This window comes from Oncorhynchus masou, chromosome 29, assembly GCF_036934945.1.
Source record: "Oncorhynchus masou masou isolate Uvic2021 chromosome 29, UVic_Omas_1.1, whole genome shotgun sequence".
Classification (NCBI taxonomy): domain Eukaryota; kingdom Metazoa; phylum Chordata; class Actinopteri; order Salmoniformes; family Salmonidae; genus Oncorhynchus; species Oncorhynchus masou.
Genome location: NC_088240.1, coordinates 55,640,252 through 55,662,331, shown reverse-complemented (window position 1 = coordinate 55,662,331; position 22,080 = coordinate 55,640,252). Strand labels below are relative to the sequence as shown.

The following is a 22,080-nucleotide window of genomic DNA, read 5'->3' as shown; positions in this document are numbered from 1 at the left end:
TTAGCAGACATTTCTACAAACCTGTTATTGCTTCGTCATTATGGGGTATTGTGTGTAGATTGAGGAAAAAAACAACAATTTAATCAATTTAGAATAAGGCTGTAACCTAACAAAATGTGGAAAAATTCAAGGCGTCTGAATACTTTCCGAAGGCATTGTACGTGTTTGTGAGAGTCTCACCTTTGCACAAAGAGGATAGTGTTAGTGTGTAGCCCAAATGATTCAGACGTAACAGACAGAAGTTGGCAGAACTGCTCTACCGACTTCAGTCGAGTCTCCTGACCTTTGTAGAGGTCATAGAGCAAAATGGACAGATGCTACAGATGTTTTTTCCGGATGTCACATGATTTGACTGCTCTAGCTCTGTCAAAGCCATTCTTGAACATGGGGTGAGACATTCTTACTAATTTGTCAATAAAGCCAGTTTGTTATTAAGAATGATTTATTTCTGTTTTTAAGAGGGAGAGAAACCAAAGCCCAATGTCGTCTCATGGGACTCCGGTCGCGGCCCGGCACAGGTATTGATAGTATTCATCTGTAGCAACGCAATCTGCACTGTGATGCAGTGTCTTAGACTGCTGCGCCCCTCGGGAGGCCCCATCTAAAATGTTTCTAATGCTGATCAATTGCCTTGCACAAAGTATCTATTGTCCTGCTAATAGCCCCTAATGGTGCTGTACAACGTGACCAGTCGGGAGTAGGCTACAGTACCACAGTAAGAGCAAAATAATCCTATCATTTCCACACCCTAATTGTAGTCTAACCAATACCCAAACGAAGATTCGGTGAAAATAAAAATCTCATTGATTTATCAAGACCAATCCCCATGCTTGTCTCAGAGCAGCATTGCCTTGACCTCTGAATGCTGTCTTTTCCCCCTTCCACTTGCCTCCTTCATTAATTTTGAAAGAGTATTTCCCAGTAAACAACAATTTGTTTACCTTCATTAGCCAACTTTGTTCCAACATTTCTATCATTCAGTGATATTTATTCCCATAGTAATTTGTTATGGATCCATATGGAAAATGACATGTGTAAGAGATGGTAACTTTTAGAGACTATAATACATGGTGTCCAGGTCAGGATAACCAAAATATTTATTTATTAAACAATGTTGATACTTATTTATTTTGACCCAAAGCCATAAATGAGTGAGTCACTTAGCTTTATGTAGGTGCCGAGGCTATATGACTGTGCCATCAACTTGATTATTTAGCAGACATCACTTGCTTACATTCAGTCAAGACATATATCTTAAGAATATCATGGAATATAATTGAACATTTTAGTTTCTCTTAGAATAAAAACCTTAGTGTAACAACAGTTTTATTAAGTAATACTGACTAGTAGTAACAACAAAATATGTGTCTTTTTCCGGATATGCACGTGCAGGACAGAGGAATAGCAATTCTTACACTATTGTTCTAAATTCAATCACCTTCTTCATCCTCATCATTCAGTTCATTGAAATTCAAATTTGAAGTTGTGCACAGTTAACAGTTTCTATTTGGTTTATGTCGCCCATTCATTGTCAGTTAGAGACACATTAGCGCCTTGAGACCCAAAAGCATAATCAGTGCTCTAACTCCCCCTTGTGCTGGTCTGGAGCAATGAAGCAGTGACGCAAGGTACCGTACTAAACCACAAATGACCTCTAAATCCCGCAGCATAATCCCAACACTTTTAGTTGAGCAACCACTGTAGGCGGATGCGATGGGATTTAGACGCACCAACAGTATCATTGTCTGTTTTGACACATTCACGAGTAGTGTCCATGGTCGAGCTTCTTCAACTAGCTCAACTTCATACGAACAAAAAGAGCAAGAAAGCCACACCATACTGTTTTATGTTCTACATGATTTAAAATTAGGTTCACAAAGTAAGGCCGCAACATTGTCAGCTCTGGAGAGCTCTTGCACTACAGAGGGCTAAATCGACAAGTTTCCTTGAAAATATCAGTTTCACTTTTAACAATAATTGTTGCTATATTATTATTATTTTTTAAACAATGGGGGGGACGAAAATTAATATTTCACTGTACATTTAGATTATTTGTAAATTATGTCGCCCTGTGACAACCCAGACACCCTTATTGTAAAATAACCAAGTCACATCAAGGTCTTATGAAAGAAATGTACAGGGTATTTATTTTTCCAATTCCTGAAAAGACTATACTTGAATTCTAATCAAGCCCAGAATTGAAATAGCTCATTTTATATCTGTTTGGGGGCATATAACGCATTGAAGCATATAACGCAGTAGACCCACAGGATCAGGTGTTCAGAGACAAATACAAAACAATTAGTCATTCACTTTCTATTTCCTTGAAAGTTTGTGCTTTTCTGCCCTGCTATAACTGTCAGATGGAATCAAATTACACAATAAATGTTAAGTAAAAAAAGTATGGAAGAAATAGGTTGTAATAACTGATATTCTTTCTGAGTTCCAGCTCAGACAAGGAAGCATGTGTCCAAAGATCTCTGGTATGATTAATTTGCAATAGACCATACAGCAAGCCATACAATCTTGGGTCGTATTCATTAGTGCACACAATTGCAAAACATTACAACGGAAAACAAAAGCGAGCGATTCATATTGAACAATTTGAGGTACACTAGTCCCTCTCGGTGTCAGTCCGTTTTCTTCTATTGGGGCCAAGTGAATACGACCCTGAACAACCACTTTATGGTTATTACAGGAACCTGTGTTTGTCACTCATCAATAATGACCAATTCAATTATGCTGATTGGAGACTTTTGGACACAGGTGATGTGTCTTCTGTTCAGGTAACCTAGGAGCAGGAAATATAGAGATTGCAAACAGAGATTTTCCATCTCACGTTACTCTGTTTTATTGTTATCTTCCTACGTTGATAATCAGTCATCATTATCAAGAAGGCTTGGTTTCTCCTTCGGGAGGCAATCATCTAGAGTGTGTGTGTGTGTGTGTGGAGGGGGTGCTAAAACCACCATTAAGACAGGGCTTCACGTTGATTTGTGAATTATCATTGTGTTATTGACGCTAGAACCTAACACTATTATTTTTACCATCTGATTGAGATGGATATGTGTTCAATTGGCTATTGTCATTGTTCTCACTATTGCACATTTGCATATGGCTAAAGCCTCAATAAGTGGGCTTTACAAGTGAGCTGCTGTTATGTTTCCTCTATGTCTGCCACTTAGGAGACTGTACTGATACCAGAACTGTATGCTGGTAGTCTATAATGCCCGAAACGTTTCCTGCATGCTGCTCGTCAGCAAGCTTCCTTTCCTGGACAACAACAAGCAGGTAATTGCCATATCATTGGTGTTGGAGGCACCTTCACATCAGAAGCAGTGATTAAGGTGCTCTGGAAATAGTGAGTCTCCCTCAGAACACTCAGGCAATGTCCACTGCAACAACACCGGAAGAAAATTGACAGGCCATTCTGGGGGTTTTCCATCTAGTGCTCAGAAAGCCTGTAATGGGCATTCTAACTGTAGCTAGGTGAGCCAAGGATGAAATAGCATAAAATAGAGGCACAACAAAGCTCTGATATTTGACAAAATGACAGACCAATCACAGAGGGAAACAGTCTTATTTGTGGTGCGTTGCCAGCAACACGGGTGTTCCCAATTTAGCTTTTAGTGCTCACAGTCTAGTAAACAGTATCTGTTGGTTGTCCAAACCAAATATTTGCATATACATTCTACATACTTATTTAATTGTAAAGGTTGGCTTTTATTCTTATTGCATGTTCGCTTCTGTAAGTACAGCTAATGCTTACATCTACTAAGGATTCAACTAAGTAGTTCAGTTAATCAGCTAATCAATTACCGTCACAGCTGCTTTAGACAACCTTATCTCTTCAACATAGAATAGCCCCATCTAGTGGAGGTCAAATTCCATAGTAACCATGTGGTCCATTTTTCTTTAACCTATAATCTCAGTTATTTGTTTGGCCATATGAAAAATTCTGAAAAAGGTTGATGCCGATAAATTGCCAGTGTAAATGGATGTTGTATTCATCAATCTGTTTGAAGAATATTGAAGAATATTCTTAAATGTATTGTGTTCGTTTGGTATGTTGGTGCGTGTGTTATTGATGCTGCACGTCGTCCTGTCCCAATGTTGTTGTTTTTTCTCTTTCTGAACCATGAACATCACCTGGAGTCATAAGGCTTCACATAAACCAGATCTAAAATCAAATAACTATATAAACCTTACTGTTTACTTTCACTTTGAAATATATTTTTTTGACAAATAATCTTTGATTGCCATCATTTGTTTGGTGTCAATCTGTTTACATCATTCCATTAGAATATCAATCGCATTAATCCCAGCGAATAAAACCTGCATGTTATTGATCATGTCTTATGAAAATAACAGGGCTTTCTAAAGTACATTTTCCTTGTGTTCTTTGAATGACAGAGTGCAGTAAACAATGACATTCAGACAAATGAAGAATAAGCTATAGCTTATAAATCTACTCTCTCGTCCACAATGCCTCTGTTGTCTGTGAAGCAAAAGGTCTTGAAGCCAATGGAGTGGTTCTGACTCAAATGGCAGGTTTACTTCATGCTGCCTTTGTTGTTGATGACTCTTTGCTGATGTGGGTAAACACAGCTGCATGATTGGGTTGATATGGGTGCTGTGTGGAAATGTGTGTTTGGGCATGCACTGATAGCTTGGTGCTAGCTGGGCTGAGAAAAGCCACTCGACCCTGACCCAGGACAATGAGGGAAATAGACGCTACCTTGCATCGTGGCTCTGTTACCATAGCTTCTAGGGCAGCGCTTGCTGAACTTCTGGGTCCATTCCATTTCATCTCCCAGCTTAGGCCAGCGCCATAGCATTAACACAGGCATAGAAATATAACCCCCAGAATGCCTGGAGGTCCTGAGAAGAGATGGTGGTCAGTTCCATCTCAATTCCAGTTATAGCATGATTATTGTTGTTCTTTGATAGCTCCAGGTATATTGGTAAATCATTCCCAAGAGCTCTATGACACCCCAACAATAGGCCACAGCAGGGTTTGTGTCACACTGTCTAAACTTAATTAACATTCACTATCTTGGACAATAGGTCATAACTCACAGTGTACAATAGAGTCCCATACACTACCAAGGCACTGTAAAGTCCTACATAGTGTGTTTGTGTGTGCATGCGTGTGTGTTTGTGTGTGTGTGCAAATTATAATAGTGAAAAAGTAAGAGTGGGAATGAAACAACCACAGACAACTAAATTACCGTCAAACACTCATGGTTTATTTGAAATCACACGGTAATGGGGGGGGGGGGGGAGCAGGAAAAAGGGCTGAGCTGGACCCAAGGAAAGAAATAATAAGTATCCAAAAACACCCCTAAGCTAGACTAGCCTACTTCACCAACAGCTAACTAACTAAAAATACAGTGGGTGGTCTGCCCAGTTCTAACTAGTGTTTTTATACAAAGTATTCCTACGGGTAGTGTATGCCCATTGGCGACATCTTGGTATCCCCTTTTCCCACCATCAAACAAACAACATGACAAAACTCACAGGTGGGGACAAAGTGACATGTAGTTGCAAAAACCAAACAAGAGATCTACAGACAGATGGTATTGACAGAGAGATCTACAGACAGATGGCATTGACAGAGAGATTGAGCTCTAGAGCAAACAACAGACAAGGTTTTTAAACCAAGGGAAAGGGAATGTGATAGGGTAATGGAAACAGGAGGAGGTGTGTCTTCTGATTAGTGACTGATTGATGACTGATTGGGGAATGATGATTGCCACCTGTGAGGAGAGAAAAGAAATACACAGTATACCTGTATCCGTAACACTCCAACCCTTAAATGAGCAACCCTAGGGGGGAATTGGGACCAAAGTATTACAATGAACACCCACAAGAACAACAACAAAGTCAACCGTACAAAACATACAAAAATCATCATTTTTACACACGAGACAAAGCATCTGCTAATACATTTTCAGAACCTTTTTTATGCCGTATCTCCAAATAATAATTTTGCACAATAAGGGCCCAACGCATTAGGCGCTGGTTCTGGTTGTACATCCGATGGAGAAACACTAAGGGGATTTATGATCAGTATATACAATCACTGGTAGGGCACTGGAACCAATATAAACTTCAAAGTGTTATAGAAATAACAACAAAGCAAGAGCTTCTTGTTCAATTGTCGCATAGTTTGTTTGACATTTGTTAAATGTACGAGAAAAATAACAAACGGGATGATCCACTCCACTCTTGTCCTGCTGCAGTAGAACAGCACTAGCACCTCTGGTACTAGCATCTACCTCCAGTTTAAATGGTTCAAAACCCGGAGCAGCAAGTGCAGGGCTATTACATAAGAGTGCTTTAGCAGATTCAAAAGCTATCTTACAATCATGGGACCACTCATAAGCTCTAGCCGGACTGAGCAAATCGGTTAATGGAGCAACTACCGCAGAGAAATTGACAGAAACTACGGTAGTAGCCAACCATCCCTAAAAAGCTGCGTAGCTCTCATCTGGTGGTAGGTGCAGGGAATGCAGTTATAGCCAAGACCTTGGCATCAACAGGGCACACCCGTCCATGGCCGACCTCCTTGCCGAGATAGGTAACAGTAGCCTTCCCAATCTCGCACTTTGCCAAGTTCAGGGTTAGAGAAGCAGCTGCCAACCGTTCACATACTACCCTTAGAGAGTCAACATGATTTGACCACAGACGAATAAATCACTAGATCATCAAGATATGCAATACAATTGGGAACTCCAGCTAATACAGAGTTAACCAGTCGTTGGAAAAGTGGCTGGTGCATTTCGCATCCCAAAAGCCAGGACTGTTTACTGTAGGAAGTTGTCTGGGGTCACAAAGGCAGAAATCTCAGAAGCAAGTAAAGTTAACAGAACCTGCCAGTAACCTTTTACAACTTAGTTACATACTTAGCAGCACCAACAGTGTCGATACAGTCGTCCAGTCTGGGTAACAGGAATGAATCTGGCATTGTGACAGAATTTACCTTTCAATAATCTGTACATAACCTGGACGTACCATCAGGTTTAGGAACCACAATGCAAGTAGAACTCCAAAGGCTTGAACTTGGCGTAGCCAGGTCATTCTTCAACAAATATCTCACCTCATCCCTCATTATCTTCCTCTTGGAAGCTCTGATACGATATGGGTGTTGCTTGATAGGTGTAGCATTTCCAACATTAATGTCATGTTCCAACGCGTTTGTGTGAGTAGGAACGCCACTAAAGAGACATGGAAAACTGTGCAGTAGCCGCCCAATATCATTGGCTTGTCCGTCCGTTAAATGAACCAGACCTGACTGGAGAGAGACAGCAGCATTTCTGAGTTGGGCAATCTAATGCACTGCTGCCGAGTATTGCACAACTCCAATCCATCTCCATCATCAATATGACAGTCCACTATTATAGCAGTAGAAGCAGAGGAGAATAACCTGACTTGATTTTCCTGTTATCTGACATGTGTGGCATGTCCGACAGAACTGAGCCACATCTTGTTTTAAACCCGGCCAAAAGAAATGTCGAAGGATCCGATCATAAGTTTTTGTGATTCCTAAATGACCAGACCACTGGTGATCATGAGCAAGGGATAACACATTTTGTCGAAAGGCTGTCGGAATGACTATTTGGTAAACAGCATTCCAATTTCCGCCCGCATCATCATGGGATGTCCATTTACGCATGAGGAGATTACCATCAATTAAATAAACCACTTTCCAATGAGACAATACTAGAAAAACATTTAGCAAGCATGTTGTCAACCTTTTGGTTAGCAATCAGCTGCTCATGAGTGACTGGTAACTGTATTGCATCAGCAATAAGTTCAACATTCTTCGATTCTTTCCTGGGTTGTGTGTCAGAGGTGATCAGCTTCCCAGAGGTAGCACACAACCCATCCTCTTGATCAACCTCTTTGAACAGAACAGTGTTCGACAAATCTATCACGTCACCCTCTTGTCAGGCACGAGTAACAGCACAAGCGGGGAACACATGTGGATAACTCTGTGCAAGCTCATTAGAGAGAGAGTGGTCACTTTTATCCAATAAGAGTACTACCTTTCCTCCGGCAATATCGTTACCCATTATAAAGGTCACACCTTTTACTGGCAACATAGGACGTACCCCCACTCTGAATATTCCACTGATTAACTCAGTGTACTTTGACAAAGTGCAACGGCACTGGGACAAAACCCATTTCAATACCCTGAACTAACACACTGGAACCACCGTATGTATCGTCGGATAAGGGCAACACGTCAGACAATATAAACGACTGCGCCGCACCAGTTGATCTCTAAGGATTTTAACCGGACGCTGAGTCATTCGTTAGGGACACAAACCCCTCGAAACTGAACGGTTCATAACTACGGTCGGGGGCTGGACCTTTCAAACTACAGTTGCCCTGAGGCACCTGTTTCGCTTCAGACCGCACAACTGTACGAATTAGACCAACACCTGTTGGCGGCTTGGCACGAAGAGGCATCCCTTGTTTGCATTTTAGCAGGAAGCAATCATTAATCATATGTCCCACCTTATGACAGTAGAAACAGGGACGCTCATTTTTCTGGCATGCTTGATATACTACTGCTGGCCGACTAGGAATAAAAGTAGGCAATTCAGTGGCTCTACTCTCAGTATGAGCCGAAAACACGCTCTTGTGCGTCAACACAAACTCGTCTGCCAACACTGACAGGGAGGATACTTTCTGTTCATTTATGTAAACTGCAATGCGTTCGGGTAAGCAATTTTTAAACTCTTCCAAGATTAACTCCCGGAGAGAGTTGAAATCAATTACCTTGCTAGCAGCATGCCATTTATCAAACAGATTTCCCTTGTCTCTAGCAAATTCCACATACGTCTTACTAGAAGACTTCTTATGAGACCTAAATCTGTTGGTATGCCTCAGGCACAAGCTCATAGGCGCGAAGAACAGTAGCTTTGACCACATCATAATTCATACTGTCCTCCAGAGGTAGCGCTGACAAAATCTCTTGGGCTTTACCAGTTAATTGACACTGAAGTAATAGGCACCATATCTCTTCAGGCCATTTCAATGCTACGGCTATACATTCAAATACACAAAAATAGGAGTCAACCTCGGAACAAAGGTACCAATGCAATCTGCCTACTAATGTTAAAAGTGTTGGAAGCTCCAGCTGGTGAGGACGACTCACTAACAGTCACAGCAGGAACGAAGGCCAGCTTCGCTGTCTCTGCCTGCAGTTCCATCTGGCGCATCTGCCTACTAATGTCAAAAGTGTTGGAAGCTCCAGCTGGTGAGGACGACTCACTAACAGTCACAGCAGGAACGGAGGCTAGCATCGCTGTCTCTGCCTGCAGTTCCATCTGGCGCATTTTTAACTCCAGCTGCCACTGTTCTTGTTTTTTTTAAGCCCTCCTGGCATCACCGTTTGACAATGGGGACAGTGGATCAAAACGGGGCAATGTGGCTGGAGCTTTAGCCTCACCCTCGTTCTCAGACACCAACGGACTTACAGGCACAGCAACCTGCCCTACAGGGGTAGTAGGCTCAGGCAGCGGTAACACAAGCACCTGCTCTTCCAACAAAACATTTAACACCAGCTGTTTAACCTCCGCTTTAACTAAATTCTGCGGAATCGATAACGAATAATGGTCAGCCAAGGTCATTAAATCAACTCTACGACATTTATCAAAAACCTCCCACAAGGGTTATCCAAAAAGGATTTCAAATCAAATGGAGCCATCTTTTAATACTACACACAAGTCAACAAATAGCAAACACTAATGCTACATCAGCTATGACGCTCAACACTGAACTATGCCACTACAACAATTTGCATGAGCGGCATGGGTGTCAGTAAAGACATATCCCGGACGAGCCCCCACTTATGTTACGAATCCCCTTTGGGCCCGACAGTCTACGGGGGGGATGCTAACGAGACCCGTAACATAACTCATAGACTTATAATAGTGAAAAAGTAAGAGTGAGAACGAAATAACCACAGACAACTAAATTACCGTCAAACACTCATGGTTTATTTGAAAACACACGGTAATGGGGTGGGGGGGGAGCAGGAAAAGGGGCTGAGCTGGACCCAAGGAAAAAAATAATAAGTATCCAAAAACACCCCTAAGCTAGACTAGCCTACTTCACCAACAGCTAACTAACTAAAAATACATTGGGTGGTCTGCCCAGCTCTAACTAGTGTTTTTATACAAAGTATTCCTACGGGTAGTGTATGACCATGGGTGACATCTTGTAGTTGCATGTAGTTGCAAAAACCAAACAAGAGATCTACAGACAGAGAGATTGATCTCTAGAGCAAACAACAGACAGGGTTTTTAAACCAAGGGAAAGGGAATGTGATAGGGTAATGTAAACAGGAGGTGTGTCTTCTGATTAGTGACTGATTGATGACTGATTGGGGAATGATGATTGCCACCTGTGAGGAGGAGAGAAAAGAAATACACACACAGTATACACACACAGGATACCTGTACCTGTACCCGTAACAGTGTGTGTGTGTGTGTGTGTGTGTGTGTGTGTGTGTGTGTGTGTGTGTGTGTGTGTGTGTGTGTGTGTGTGTGTGTGTGTGTGTGTGTGTGTGTGTGTGTGTGTGTGTGTGTGCGTGTATGTCTGTGTGTGAGTAATCATGTGTGTATGTATGTGTGTGTTTTAAGCCTGATCCACCAGTCATGAATCTTGTCTGTACTGTTTAGTCCTGCACATATGTGAGAATTCCATTAACCAGAGGGCTGTAACATCAATTAGTAAATGATATGGGTGAGTGGAAGCAAATTGAAGGATAGAAGAGATAACTGAAATGATTTGTTCTGGAGAGCACACTTTCCCTTGTCCAGATGGTGTTCAGCAGAGGAATTGCACCAACATTGGGCCATCCACGGGGTAGAACCCAAGGGGGATATACTAATGGGCTATTGTGGATTCTGTGTCTTTTACTGTAAATGCCTCCATCTCATGAAGTATCCTGTCCCCAAATACATGCTCTAGGCCCACTGCCAGAACAAGAGCCCGGCACAATCATTTACCATTATCAGAGAGGAGCTAATGCTTGTCATTTAAAAAAAATATATATAATAATTTGAGATGAAATAATGTTTGTCAAGCCTGGACCACTATCCTTCATTGTCTAACCACATATCCAACCCCTTGTTTCATAAGCCAACAGGCCCATTTCACAGACATGATGAATGCCAACTACACTGAGTGTACACAACATTTTCAAGAGATAATGCTTGACAATTAATCAAATGGCCTGCCGGACTATTTGCATAGAACTGCATTGTTGGTTAAGGCCCTGTAAGTATAAGCATTTCACCGTAAAGTCTTCAGGGCAGGTGACAAATACAATTTGATTTTTGCATGACGTAGACTGACCAGGTGAATCCAGTTGAAAGCTATGATCCCTTATCTATGTGTTAAATCCACATCAACCAGTGTAGATGAGGGGGAGGAGGCAGGTTAAAGACGAATTGAGACATGGTTTGTGTATGTGTGCTATTCAGAGGGTGAATGGGAAGGACAACATATTGAAGTGCCTTTAACAGGGTATGGTAGTAAGTGCCAGGAGCACCCGTTTGAGTGAGTCACGTACTTCACGCTCAACATTTTCCCGTGTGTATCAATTATGGTCCACCACCCAAAGGACATGCAGCCAATTGTGGAAATCTTTGGAGTCAATATCGGCTAGCATCCCCGTGGAATGCTTTCGACACCTTGAAGAGTCCAAGCCCCGAAAAAAATGTAGGATGTTCTGAGGCCAAAAGGGGCTGCAACTCAATATTAGGACGGTGTTCTGAATATTTCGTACACTCAGTGTATATTAGACTGCTGTTAGCAATTTCAATCACCCCAGATGTTAGCCTACAAGAGAATGTCATTCGATATCTTATACATCGCATTGTGCATAATTATGGCCGCGAGAACGTGGACAGGCCAAGTTTAATTTTGGAGTGCTTTTTAGTACATCTTGGGCGGTGGTACTGAAAGCTGACGTGAGACGCGCAGCCCAGCCCCTTCTATAATATGTAGTGGGAAATAGGGCGAGGAGGGATTTGAGCGGAGCCATCCAGCGACTGAGGACGCACCAGGTGGAGACAGCAACTGCATTACGCACCAAGAATATATAGAACAGTACACTCTGGGCAGCTAACTTCAGACATATGGACAAAATGTATCGTAAAAAGTATCTTCACTTACATTGTATCGAAAAACAATGAGGAACATTGTAACGAATTGAGATACAATATTCTGTGATGGCTGTATTCAAGAGACTCAAGAGACTTTGAAACAAATTATGCTTTTGTTATCTGAATAGGCAAAAACGTCTGCCAGCTACTGTCAAACGACATATGAAGGCATTTGTGCGCCCTATAGTTAAATTTGAAAATAGTCCAGCACTAGAAAAAGTGATGAACTCGTCTGGTTTGGACAACCTAACCGAATTTGCATCATGGTATCTCAACAGAACGGATGTCGAGGAGGAAAATCAGAAACTTCTGTTCGGGATTGGCATGGACAACTTCATTACGCTTTTAGTTTTCGGACTCATCTTTACGCTTGGAGTGTTGGGAAACTCCATGGTCATCACGGTGCTTGCACGTAGTAAACCCGGAAAACCACGGAGCACCACCAACATATTCATCCTCAACCTTAGCATCGCCGACCTGTCCTATCTGCTTTTCTGCATCCCTTTTCAGTCAACTATTTACATGATGCCGACATGGGTTCTGGGTGCCTTCATCTGCAAGTTTATTCATTATTTCTTCACCGTTTCCATGCTGGTCAGTATTTTCACCTTGTCCGCAATGTCGGTGGACCGCTACATTGCCATTGTTCACTCCAGAAAGTCGTCCTACATCCGCGTGTCAAAGCACGCTTTGATCGGAGTGGTGGTCATTTGGATACTCTCTTTGGCCATGGCGGCGCCAGTCGCGGTCATACACAACATATACCAGAGAGACGAGAATCACACCTATTGCTGGGAAGTGTGGCCGGATCAAAACCAAAAGAAAGTCTATGTTGTGTGCACGTTTGTTTTTGGTTATGTATTGCCCCTGCTGCTGATTTCGTTCTGTTACGCAAAGGTACGCAGGCAATCCTGATTTATTTATTATTGTATTGATAGATAATTGCCTTTACATTTGCCAATTTGTCAACATATGTCAGTTTGTGTAATCTAAGGTGGGGACAACTAAGACATAAATTAGATAGCCTTTGAAGCTAAATTATTTCAATACAATGTTATTACATATTTGTTATAACACAGGCTTTAATTCATCGTTTGATAGGTCATCACACAATTCTTTATGCATTTTCAGGTTTTAAATCACCTGCACAAAAAACTCAGAAACATGTCCAGAAAGTCAGAGGCATCGAAAAAGAAGGTATGTAAAACCATTCATGACATTTTCATATTGACTGTTGATGGTGATCATTAGTGTATGGCGGACAGCCCCACAAATGCAGTATGTTGGAGTATTACAGTCTCCCACACCAGTTGTCCAGCAGCAATAGTAGGGGAACAAGACCAACGTTAGTTACAGTCTGGGATTTAAAGCTACAGTCTGGGATTTAGAGCTACAGTCTGGGATTTAACGCTACAGTCTGGGATTTAGGAAGCGGTGCAATCATCATTTCAATTCTTAGTATTTACTTAATTACTCTTGAAGAATATAACTTATACATGTCTCATGAGCTTACCACTGTGACCCACTATGGCTTTATCATAAACCAAAATAGAAGGTTGTACTACTTGTTTACGTCAAGAATGTAAAGATACATGGTTTCGCGTCAAAATATTGTTAAAACTATATCAAGGAGTTTGACCATCTTGGCATGTCAGTCCTTGAATTTAAAGAGTCGTCTATGAATTTGAAAGGAGTTATGCCTCATCACTCAGCTCAGCCATATGCCAAACAAGAGGCGGGGAACCTGTTTGATTGTTTTTTGACATTTTTACTCTAATGCTTTTTCTAGACATGTTGTCAAGAGCTCTAGGCAAGTGTTAAAACATTCAATATCATTTAAGATTTATAAGGCTTCCATCCTTCTAGCCTAAAAACATTATTTGGATAAGATGTTTTCAAAGATATATTCATGTAAAAAAAAAATATATTGGTTGTTGTTTCTCGCCACCTAGCAATTTTATGAAGTTGGCTTTAGCAGGCACAGATAGCTTCCCAATCTCCCAACCTCATATCTGGCTACCAAGAAGCCATTTCATGCTATCGATCAAGTTAGAGTAACTAGCTTGTCTAACTATCTTAGCTGACATGTCTTCTGGCAAGGTTGGTGGACTTCAGAAAAGCAAGCAATAGCTACATTGTACTGAACAAAACTCACAATGCTTTCAATCTTTTACCCAGATTTTGAGCAGAGATGCAACCACAGACAGCTCAAGAGGTATGTTTAGATATGCAGACAAATAGAAATATTGTTGACATAGAATTAATCATAATGATTATGACTCTGGATTGTAGGAAAAAGCTGTTTCCAGTGTTTGAAAAATGCATAAATCTCCAACTTCCGAACTCGCGGCTTAGCCCCCATCCGGACCACCCCCTAGCCTCCCTCACATACTGGCGCACCTGCATAGAGCTTCAACGTATACTATTGAAGAAGCAACATCCCATTGCCAGTTTTCTAGGCAAAAATAATAGTCTCGTGAAGAAAAATAACCAATAAACTTAGTCAGTATTGTAAATTGAATATAAGGCACTTGGTATCGGCAGTACATTCCATCTACCATGTCCCTGAAGCACCTGTCAATTACCACACTTGAGTGAAGCAGCAGAGTGGGAAAGTGCAATTAAACTGGACTTTCAGCCATTACTCTTCTTAATTGCCATTTGCCTGTCTAAACCAACCCGCTGCTGCTGTTCGCCTGGCTCTTTAGTGTTGGCCGTTAACAATATGCCCAGACACTGGTCCACATGGCTTACGCATAACTAAACAATAAAAGATTCATGTTGGTCTGAACTATGCGTTCACAAAAATGTATTCTCATTTGGTCACATATAGACAGTTCAAATGTCATTCAATGAGTATAAACTCTGACTAATGAAATACTATTTGTCGATAGGAATATCTTCACTATAATCCAACCGTTTTATGTCGGATAAAAGAATGTCACGACAGGCCTGATGGAAATTTGTTAATTTGTCGGTAAACTCTCCAAATGTCGATAAAGCTAAATACGCTAGACAAGGTGGGATCTTTATGTCACTCGGAGTCACTCGATTACACGCTGTGAGGTCCTCCCACTACGACTCAGGCCATCCTTCAGTTTATTAGGCTACAAATGAAATAAATGACGAGGAACTTCACAGGGAGGGAAAGTGAAAGGGGATGGGCTTGATGCTCCTTTCCAATTAATATCGAGGGTCTTAGTCTGGTGACATGATGATCGATGCTTGGCTGCGATTTGACAAATAAAAATTATTGCGCTATTTTGTCCATAATAATCTCATAACGTAGGCTATATAGCCATTGGGGCGGCAGGTAGCCTAGTGGTTAGAGCGTTGGACTAGTAACCGAAAGGTCACAAGACCATATACCCGAGCTGTCAATATAAACATATGTCATTCTCCCCCTGAACAAGGCAGTTAGCCCACTGTTCCTAGGCTGTCATTGAAAATAAGAATTTGTTCTTAACTGACTTGCCTATTTAAAAAAAAATGGTGTCTGAGAGCTGTTGGCTAGTACGCACTTGCAGATGGGGCACATGCACTATATAATGTAACTTTTTTTAGACAAAACCATCAGTAGAGTTGAAAATGTGATGGAAATCCATTTAACTTATATATGTTTTATCCGGTACATGGGAATTTAATGACAAAAGTGATTTTTATGTGGACTATGTCATCGCGCACATTCACAATAAGTCATTTGGATGGAAGCACATCTCTGGTGGGAACATGCACATATTGTTTTTTAATGCAGATTTTTTGAATATTCTCATGAAAATATGTTGCCAATTGGATGGAAACCTAGCTGAAGAGATATTGCTGCCTGATTCAAATCGATGCGCATGTTTGAGCCGTCAATCATCTCACCCAAGCAGCCTAACTTATTTACACTTAAAGCTTTCACTGTGAATACAATTAATTGTGTCAAATGAGTAAAGAAAACAGAGGCTGTGTCCACAGGCAGATCAAGACACAAGGTGTTCAATTAAAGGTATAATCAATTGTGTGTGTGTGCTTGTGTGTCTGTGTCTACAAAACATTAAGAACACCTTCATAATATTGAATCCACCTGCCACTTTTGCCCTCACAACAGCCTCAATTTGTCTGGGTATGGACTCTACAAGGTGTCGAAAGCGTTCCATAGGGATGCTGGCCCATGTTGACTCCAATGCTTCCCACAGTTGTGTCAAGATGGCTGGATGTCATTTGGGTGGTAGTCCATTCTTGATACACACAGGAAACTGTTGAGTGTGAAAAACCCAGTAGCGATGCAGTTCTTGACACAAACCGGTGAGCCTGGCACCTACCACCATACCCTGTTCAAAGGTAATTAAATCATTTGTCTTGCTTATTCACCCACTGAATGGCACACACACAATCCATGTCTCAACTGTCTCAAGGCTTAAAAATCATTCTTTAATCTGTCTTCTCCCCTTAGTCTACACTGATTGAAGTGGATTTAACACATAAATAAGGGATCATAGCTTTCAACTGGATTCACCTGGTCAAGTCTATGTCATGGAAAAGGCTGGTGTTCATAATGTTTTGTATGTATGTATGTATGTATGTATGTATGTATGTATGTATGTATGTATGTATGTATGTATGTATGTATGTATGTATGTATGTATGTATGTATGTATGTATGTATGTATGTATGTATGTATGTGTGCATGTATGTATGTATGTGTGTATGTATGTATGTATGTATGTATGTATGTATGTATGTATGTATGTATGTATGTATGTATGTATGTATGTATGTATGTATGTATGTATGTATGTATGTATGTGTGTATGTATGTATGTGTGTATGTATGTATGTAGGTATGTAGGTATGTATGTATGTATGTATGTTAGTATGTATGTATGTATGTATGTATGTATGTATGTATGTATGGCCTCGACCTCCAGCCATCAGTTCAGTAACTCCTCCATTGCTGTGAAACAACGTATCAGGCGCAGCTGGGAAAACAATGCTACTATTGCCACTATTATAAAACGTCTCCACTTATCAGCCCTAGGTACACACAGGAGGAGGACAGGGTGTTTATAGACTGTTGTGTGTGGCATCCCAGCACAACAAAACATTACATATTTTCAACATCTTGTGCTCATAGGGAAGCTCCTGTAATCCTCTTTGTCCTTTCACTTTGAGAAGTCTATTGAGCAAATGTTTTACTTTCAATCCACTCCTCAAAAATAATCTTGACCATGTGTTTGGATTATTATAAAAGGGAATCGTAACATGGGAGATCAATGGAGGCCAGATAAACATGGATTTCTTGTATCATGCACTTGGTTATAAATGAGATGTGTCATATGAATTCCAGTACTTTCTGACACTTCATAATATACATACTTAAATAAATGAAATGTCAACAGACGGTTGTTAGCGATTGCAAGTCATCTTTAGGCTGTTCAGGCAAAAAAAGGTGTTCCCTGGAGTAGGCAATGGGTTTGTTTTTGATTGACATGCCACTATGTTTTAATGAATTCCCAGTGTAGGAGGTGTGAGGCACAGTTAATTAGCAGATTTAACAGTTTTACTCTGTTATTTAATTCAATTAGGCGTTTAATTTAACAGCACACAGGAATTGTTATGGATGCCAATGCTGGACTTGTTCTTCCAATAGCCTCTAATTGGAGACCTAAAGCCCTTCAATGTGAGGATGGCAGAGGGGAAGTTACAATGTCCAACCTCCACTGTTTCACTTCATTGATTTTGTCTTTTGGGGGATTTTGAGCCCCTCTGACTGTGTGTGTGTGTGGGCGTTTGTGTTTGGGTATGTGTGTGTGTTGGTTGTGTAAGTGTGCTGTACTATACAAACAGATTCAGATTCCTCTTCCATACCATATACAGTAGCTTAAGACAGTGATTTATATATTTATATTTCCATATATGAGGCCAAGAACAATTTATAGATTCACAAGTTGTCACCATCAAATTAGCTGTGTTCGTTCTCCAAGAGAAACGTACACATAGACTCAAACACCTAGACTTAACTAATGATGGTAAAATAAATAACAGAGCAAGGTTATTTCTATTTTAATTTTGGGTTTTGACTGTTGAACGAATAATTGAACACTACACATACCAATTTGAGAGCTCTGAATGATTGTGAGTTCAGGGTACAGTCAGTTCTGCTGGGAGACCTGGGAACAGGTGAAAGGGAGATTTTTTTATTTTTTTTGCAACAATGTGGTTGATGTTGATTTTGGGCTGGTTGTAGTGCTGAATGGTAGGTATTTGAGCTGGACTTATGTACATTTTCATGATGCCACCAAGCTTACTGAAAACCTCACTTCATTCAATTCATTACTTACCTACATCTATCCCTCTGTGTCTGATCTCACTGTCTCTATATTACAGGTCTTTTTTATAGTGAGCGTTCCTATCGGTCTTTGACCATCTATCTTTCTCCCCGCCTCACTCCTCTCTCTGTGTCCTTCATCTCCCTTTCTCCTTCCCTCCCTCCTGTTTTTTTCTGAGCATCGCCTCCCAGTTTCCTGGAGAAGATCCATGTGCTTCCCTGTTAGCGGGGCTCAGGAACTGCTGTGGCAGGCAGACACTCAAATAGCAGCGGAAAGCAAGCAGACACATTTGTAAACATCTCCAGCCCTGCCCCAATGCCTTCTCTGTATGTTCCCGCTCTTTAATATATCTCCCATGTTGCGTGCTAATTATTGAACACGGCGGTAAATCAATCTGTAAGCCAGGAATGCAGGGGAAAGCCAGAGCAGGCCAGCAAGCATGAAATTGGCATTTCATCCGACAGATGCCACCTTTAGCTCTGCTAGTTTTGGCAAAAGACATGAGAACATCCCAGATTCTACTGAAAGACAATCTCATAAAGGGACAAGGTTATACACGTCACATGCTTAGTGGACGCACATAGTTATAACAACTAGACAATGTATTGACATTAGTAGATGTGTTCAGAAGTCAATTTTTTTTTAAATTAATGAAAGGTAAATTAAATTCTTCATACTTGAAGACTTTTTACCCTGTGCCCCCCCTCTCCTCTCTCTCTCTCCACTAGACTGCCCAGACGGTTCTTGTAGTGGTGGTGGTGTTCTGCCTGTCATGGCTCCCCCACCATGTGGTCCACCTGTGGGTGGAGTTTGGCAACTTCCCCTTGACCCAGTGGTCCTTCTTGTTCCGGGTGGCGGCCCACTGCCTAGCCTATAGCAACTCCTCCGTCAACCCTGTCATCTATGCCTTCCTCTCGGAGAACTTCAGGAAGGCCTACAAGCAGGTGTTCAGGTGTCAGGTTACCAACTCCCCTCTCAACGAACTCAAGGAGTTCCGCAGCAAGGTGGACAACACACCACCCTCCACCAACTGCACCAACGTCTGATTGGAGGTCACCGAGTGCCAGCTCAACTACGGCCATGATGATTGGCTGTTTTCAAGGGTCCTCCTGAGACATAATGCTATGAGGTTCCATGTTTCGATTCGGAAACGGTATGAAGACAATATGAAGAAAACTGGATATGGTTCAAGCTACATAGGTCCACATCAGCGCTGTTCCATCATCAAAATAACGCCACGCCAGACGATGTGCCATACGGGACGTGTGCAGTGAGCGTCTCTTTCTCTCTCTTTATCTTGCTTCCTCTCTCTCGTTCTCTCTGTCATTATCACAGGAAGATTGCAGAGTCTGACTCTCAGGAAAGCAGAGAATGTGGACTTTGATATTTCACTGGCCATCTTATTATACATCAAAACGGTGAATGTTTGGTCAATTGCCTTCTTACATGTGCATGTGCATATTGTTGGTCCTTTGTGATGCTGTATTGCTGCTCTTTTCAGTAGCAATTGAAATGAGTGTCTGTAATATAGCTTCACTCTACACATTAAAGCCTGATGTTACTGCTGTATATGTTACATGGGAGCCTATCATGGAGTAGTTTTGAATTGTTAAAACATATTAGCTATTGCTCTATTAGATGTTGCCCAGAATATAAAAAATGTACACAGTGCAATTTTGTCTTTAAAGTTGAATACTGTTTGAAGAGAAAACATTTTGTTGTTTGAATGTAATGGTCAATTCTATTGTTGTGAGTTGCCAATGTGTATACAAGGGAAATGTTGTCCGTATAACCTAAACCTATCTTGCCATCTGTAATAGACTTTGCAATGAAAAGAAAAAACATGAGTTGGGATTTTTAATAACGCTATTGTATAAACTATTTAAAAAATATTTGAATGTGTACTCAATATAAGCCTACTTTATCTTATTTATTGAATCGGTGTATGATATGGAAAGTCCATGTTTTATGGCGTATTGTTTTGTCATGACATTGGCTTGTACATTAGAGCTTGTACAGGTGCTGTATGTGGTTCAAAGGCATTGTGTGAGATCTCGTTACCCTTTGACTTCCATTTCTGCCCATCATTAGAGCGTAAACTAAAGAAACATCTTCAAAGGTCAGGTGCCAAGATTTTGTTTGTCTGTGGTAACCACTTACAATCAGAAGTAGACAGAAAAAAAACACACAATTATTCTCACAAAAGTATATCCTGCTCCTTTTCACAGCTAACACCACATCCATGTTTGGTAGTTCAGTATATGTGAGAGAGATTTGAAAAAAAGTTACTTCTTCTCATTTTATGTGTCGAAAGCTAGCTAATACTCTTTAAATATTTTGTTTGGTGAACATAAGCCAATCAGGGATTGCCTACTCTAGATAGAGAACAATAATGAATACAGTAAAAAAAAAAAAAAAACATGGAAGAGACAGCACTTTGGTTATTTCTATCCATGGTATAGGAGAAAACTATCTCATACGGATTTGTATATATTTGAGTACTGCCATGGGAAACTCTCTTTGTGGTCATTGTACGGTGCGTGGCTATCTCCATAGCGAGGCGCAGTTGCAAACTCTTATTTAAGCGTAAACTAATGTCAGTAATGAACATCTGGAATGGGTAAGGTTTAGGCATGCTATGAAGTGGTTAGGGTAAGTGGTAGGCAGGGTAAGGTTAAGTTTAGGTATGCTACTGTAGCCACTTGCTAAGGTAAGTGTTAGGGTAAGGTTGGAAAACAAGGACATGCATGGAGTGGAAACTGCTGCTTACTTGCAGAAAACAAATCCTGCAATTTACGTTCGCCCGCAATCCCCAACTAAGCAACGTGACTCTTGTCACGTTTTCACTCACCACCACATAAGGGCGTTACAATTACACTCAGCTGCACGTAGAATCGTTGGAACTGCTAATTATTTGGAACTACTAATTATTTATTTCACTTTGTATTTACGGATTAATGCAACCCAGAGACTATCAAGAGATAATCATGTTAAATTATTCCTTTTTTATCCCTCATTACTCGTTATCAGTGTGTTTAATGAAGACTCTCTTGATGAATTAAGACTCTTGAATGATTCTTTCGTTTCTGCTCCAGAACACTGTGAATCAAATATTTGCTTTCTGGAATAGAATAAACTTTCTACACATATCTATCTGTATTTGAATTTCTAAAATGTTTGGGAAAATGTAAAACGCTTATTTTTTTTATTTTTTTTTGTGCCATATTATGCTGACAAAAATCTACACTTTAATATTATGCCAATGCAGTGCTTATACATGTTGATATCACATTAAACTGTTGTGACAAGCAATATGTTTCCTCATGAAAAGACTCACTGATTTCATTTGTTGTATTTCATTCTACTATGCACATACAATCTACAGTATCGTGATGAAGGTAGATGGATTTGACCATCTGTAGTTCACTTCCATTCCCTCAATCAAGTCTTCCTTTCCATTGTGGTAACAGGTAACAACCAGCTGGCCCATGAGAGAAGAACACATTTCCTGAAAGTGGCATTTGGCTAATGTGCTGAATTGGACTGTTTAGCCCAGGCAATGGACCACCGGCATCGC

The 22,080-nt window shown here is 40.8% G+C and overlaps 1 protein-coding gene across 1 annotated transcript; it reads left to right on the top strand.

The window, feature by feature from the left end:
- Positions 1 to 12,094: 12,094 nt before the first annotated feature.
- Positions 12,095 to 21,820, top strand: LOC135521227 (galanin receptor type 1-like). The gene is made up of 3 exons (XM_064947154.1): positions 12,095 to 13,085; positions 13,320 to 13,385; positions 19,232 to 21,820. The coding sequence occupies exons 1-3, from the start codon at positions 12,351 to 12,353 to the stop codon at positions 19,547 to 19,549; spliced, it is 1,119 nt and encodes a 372-aa protein (XP_064803226.1). The 5' UTR covers positions 12,095 to 12,350; the 3' UTR covers positions 19,550 to 21,820.
- Positions 21,821 to 22,080: the final 260 nt, after the last annotated feature.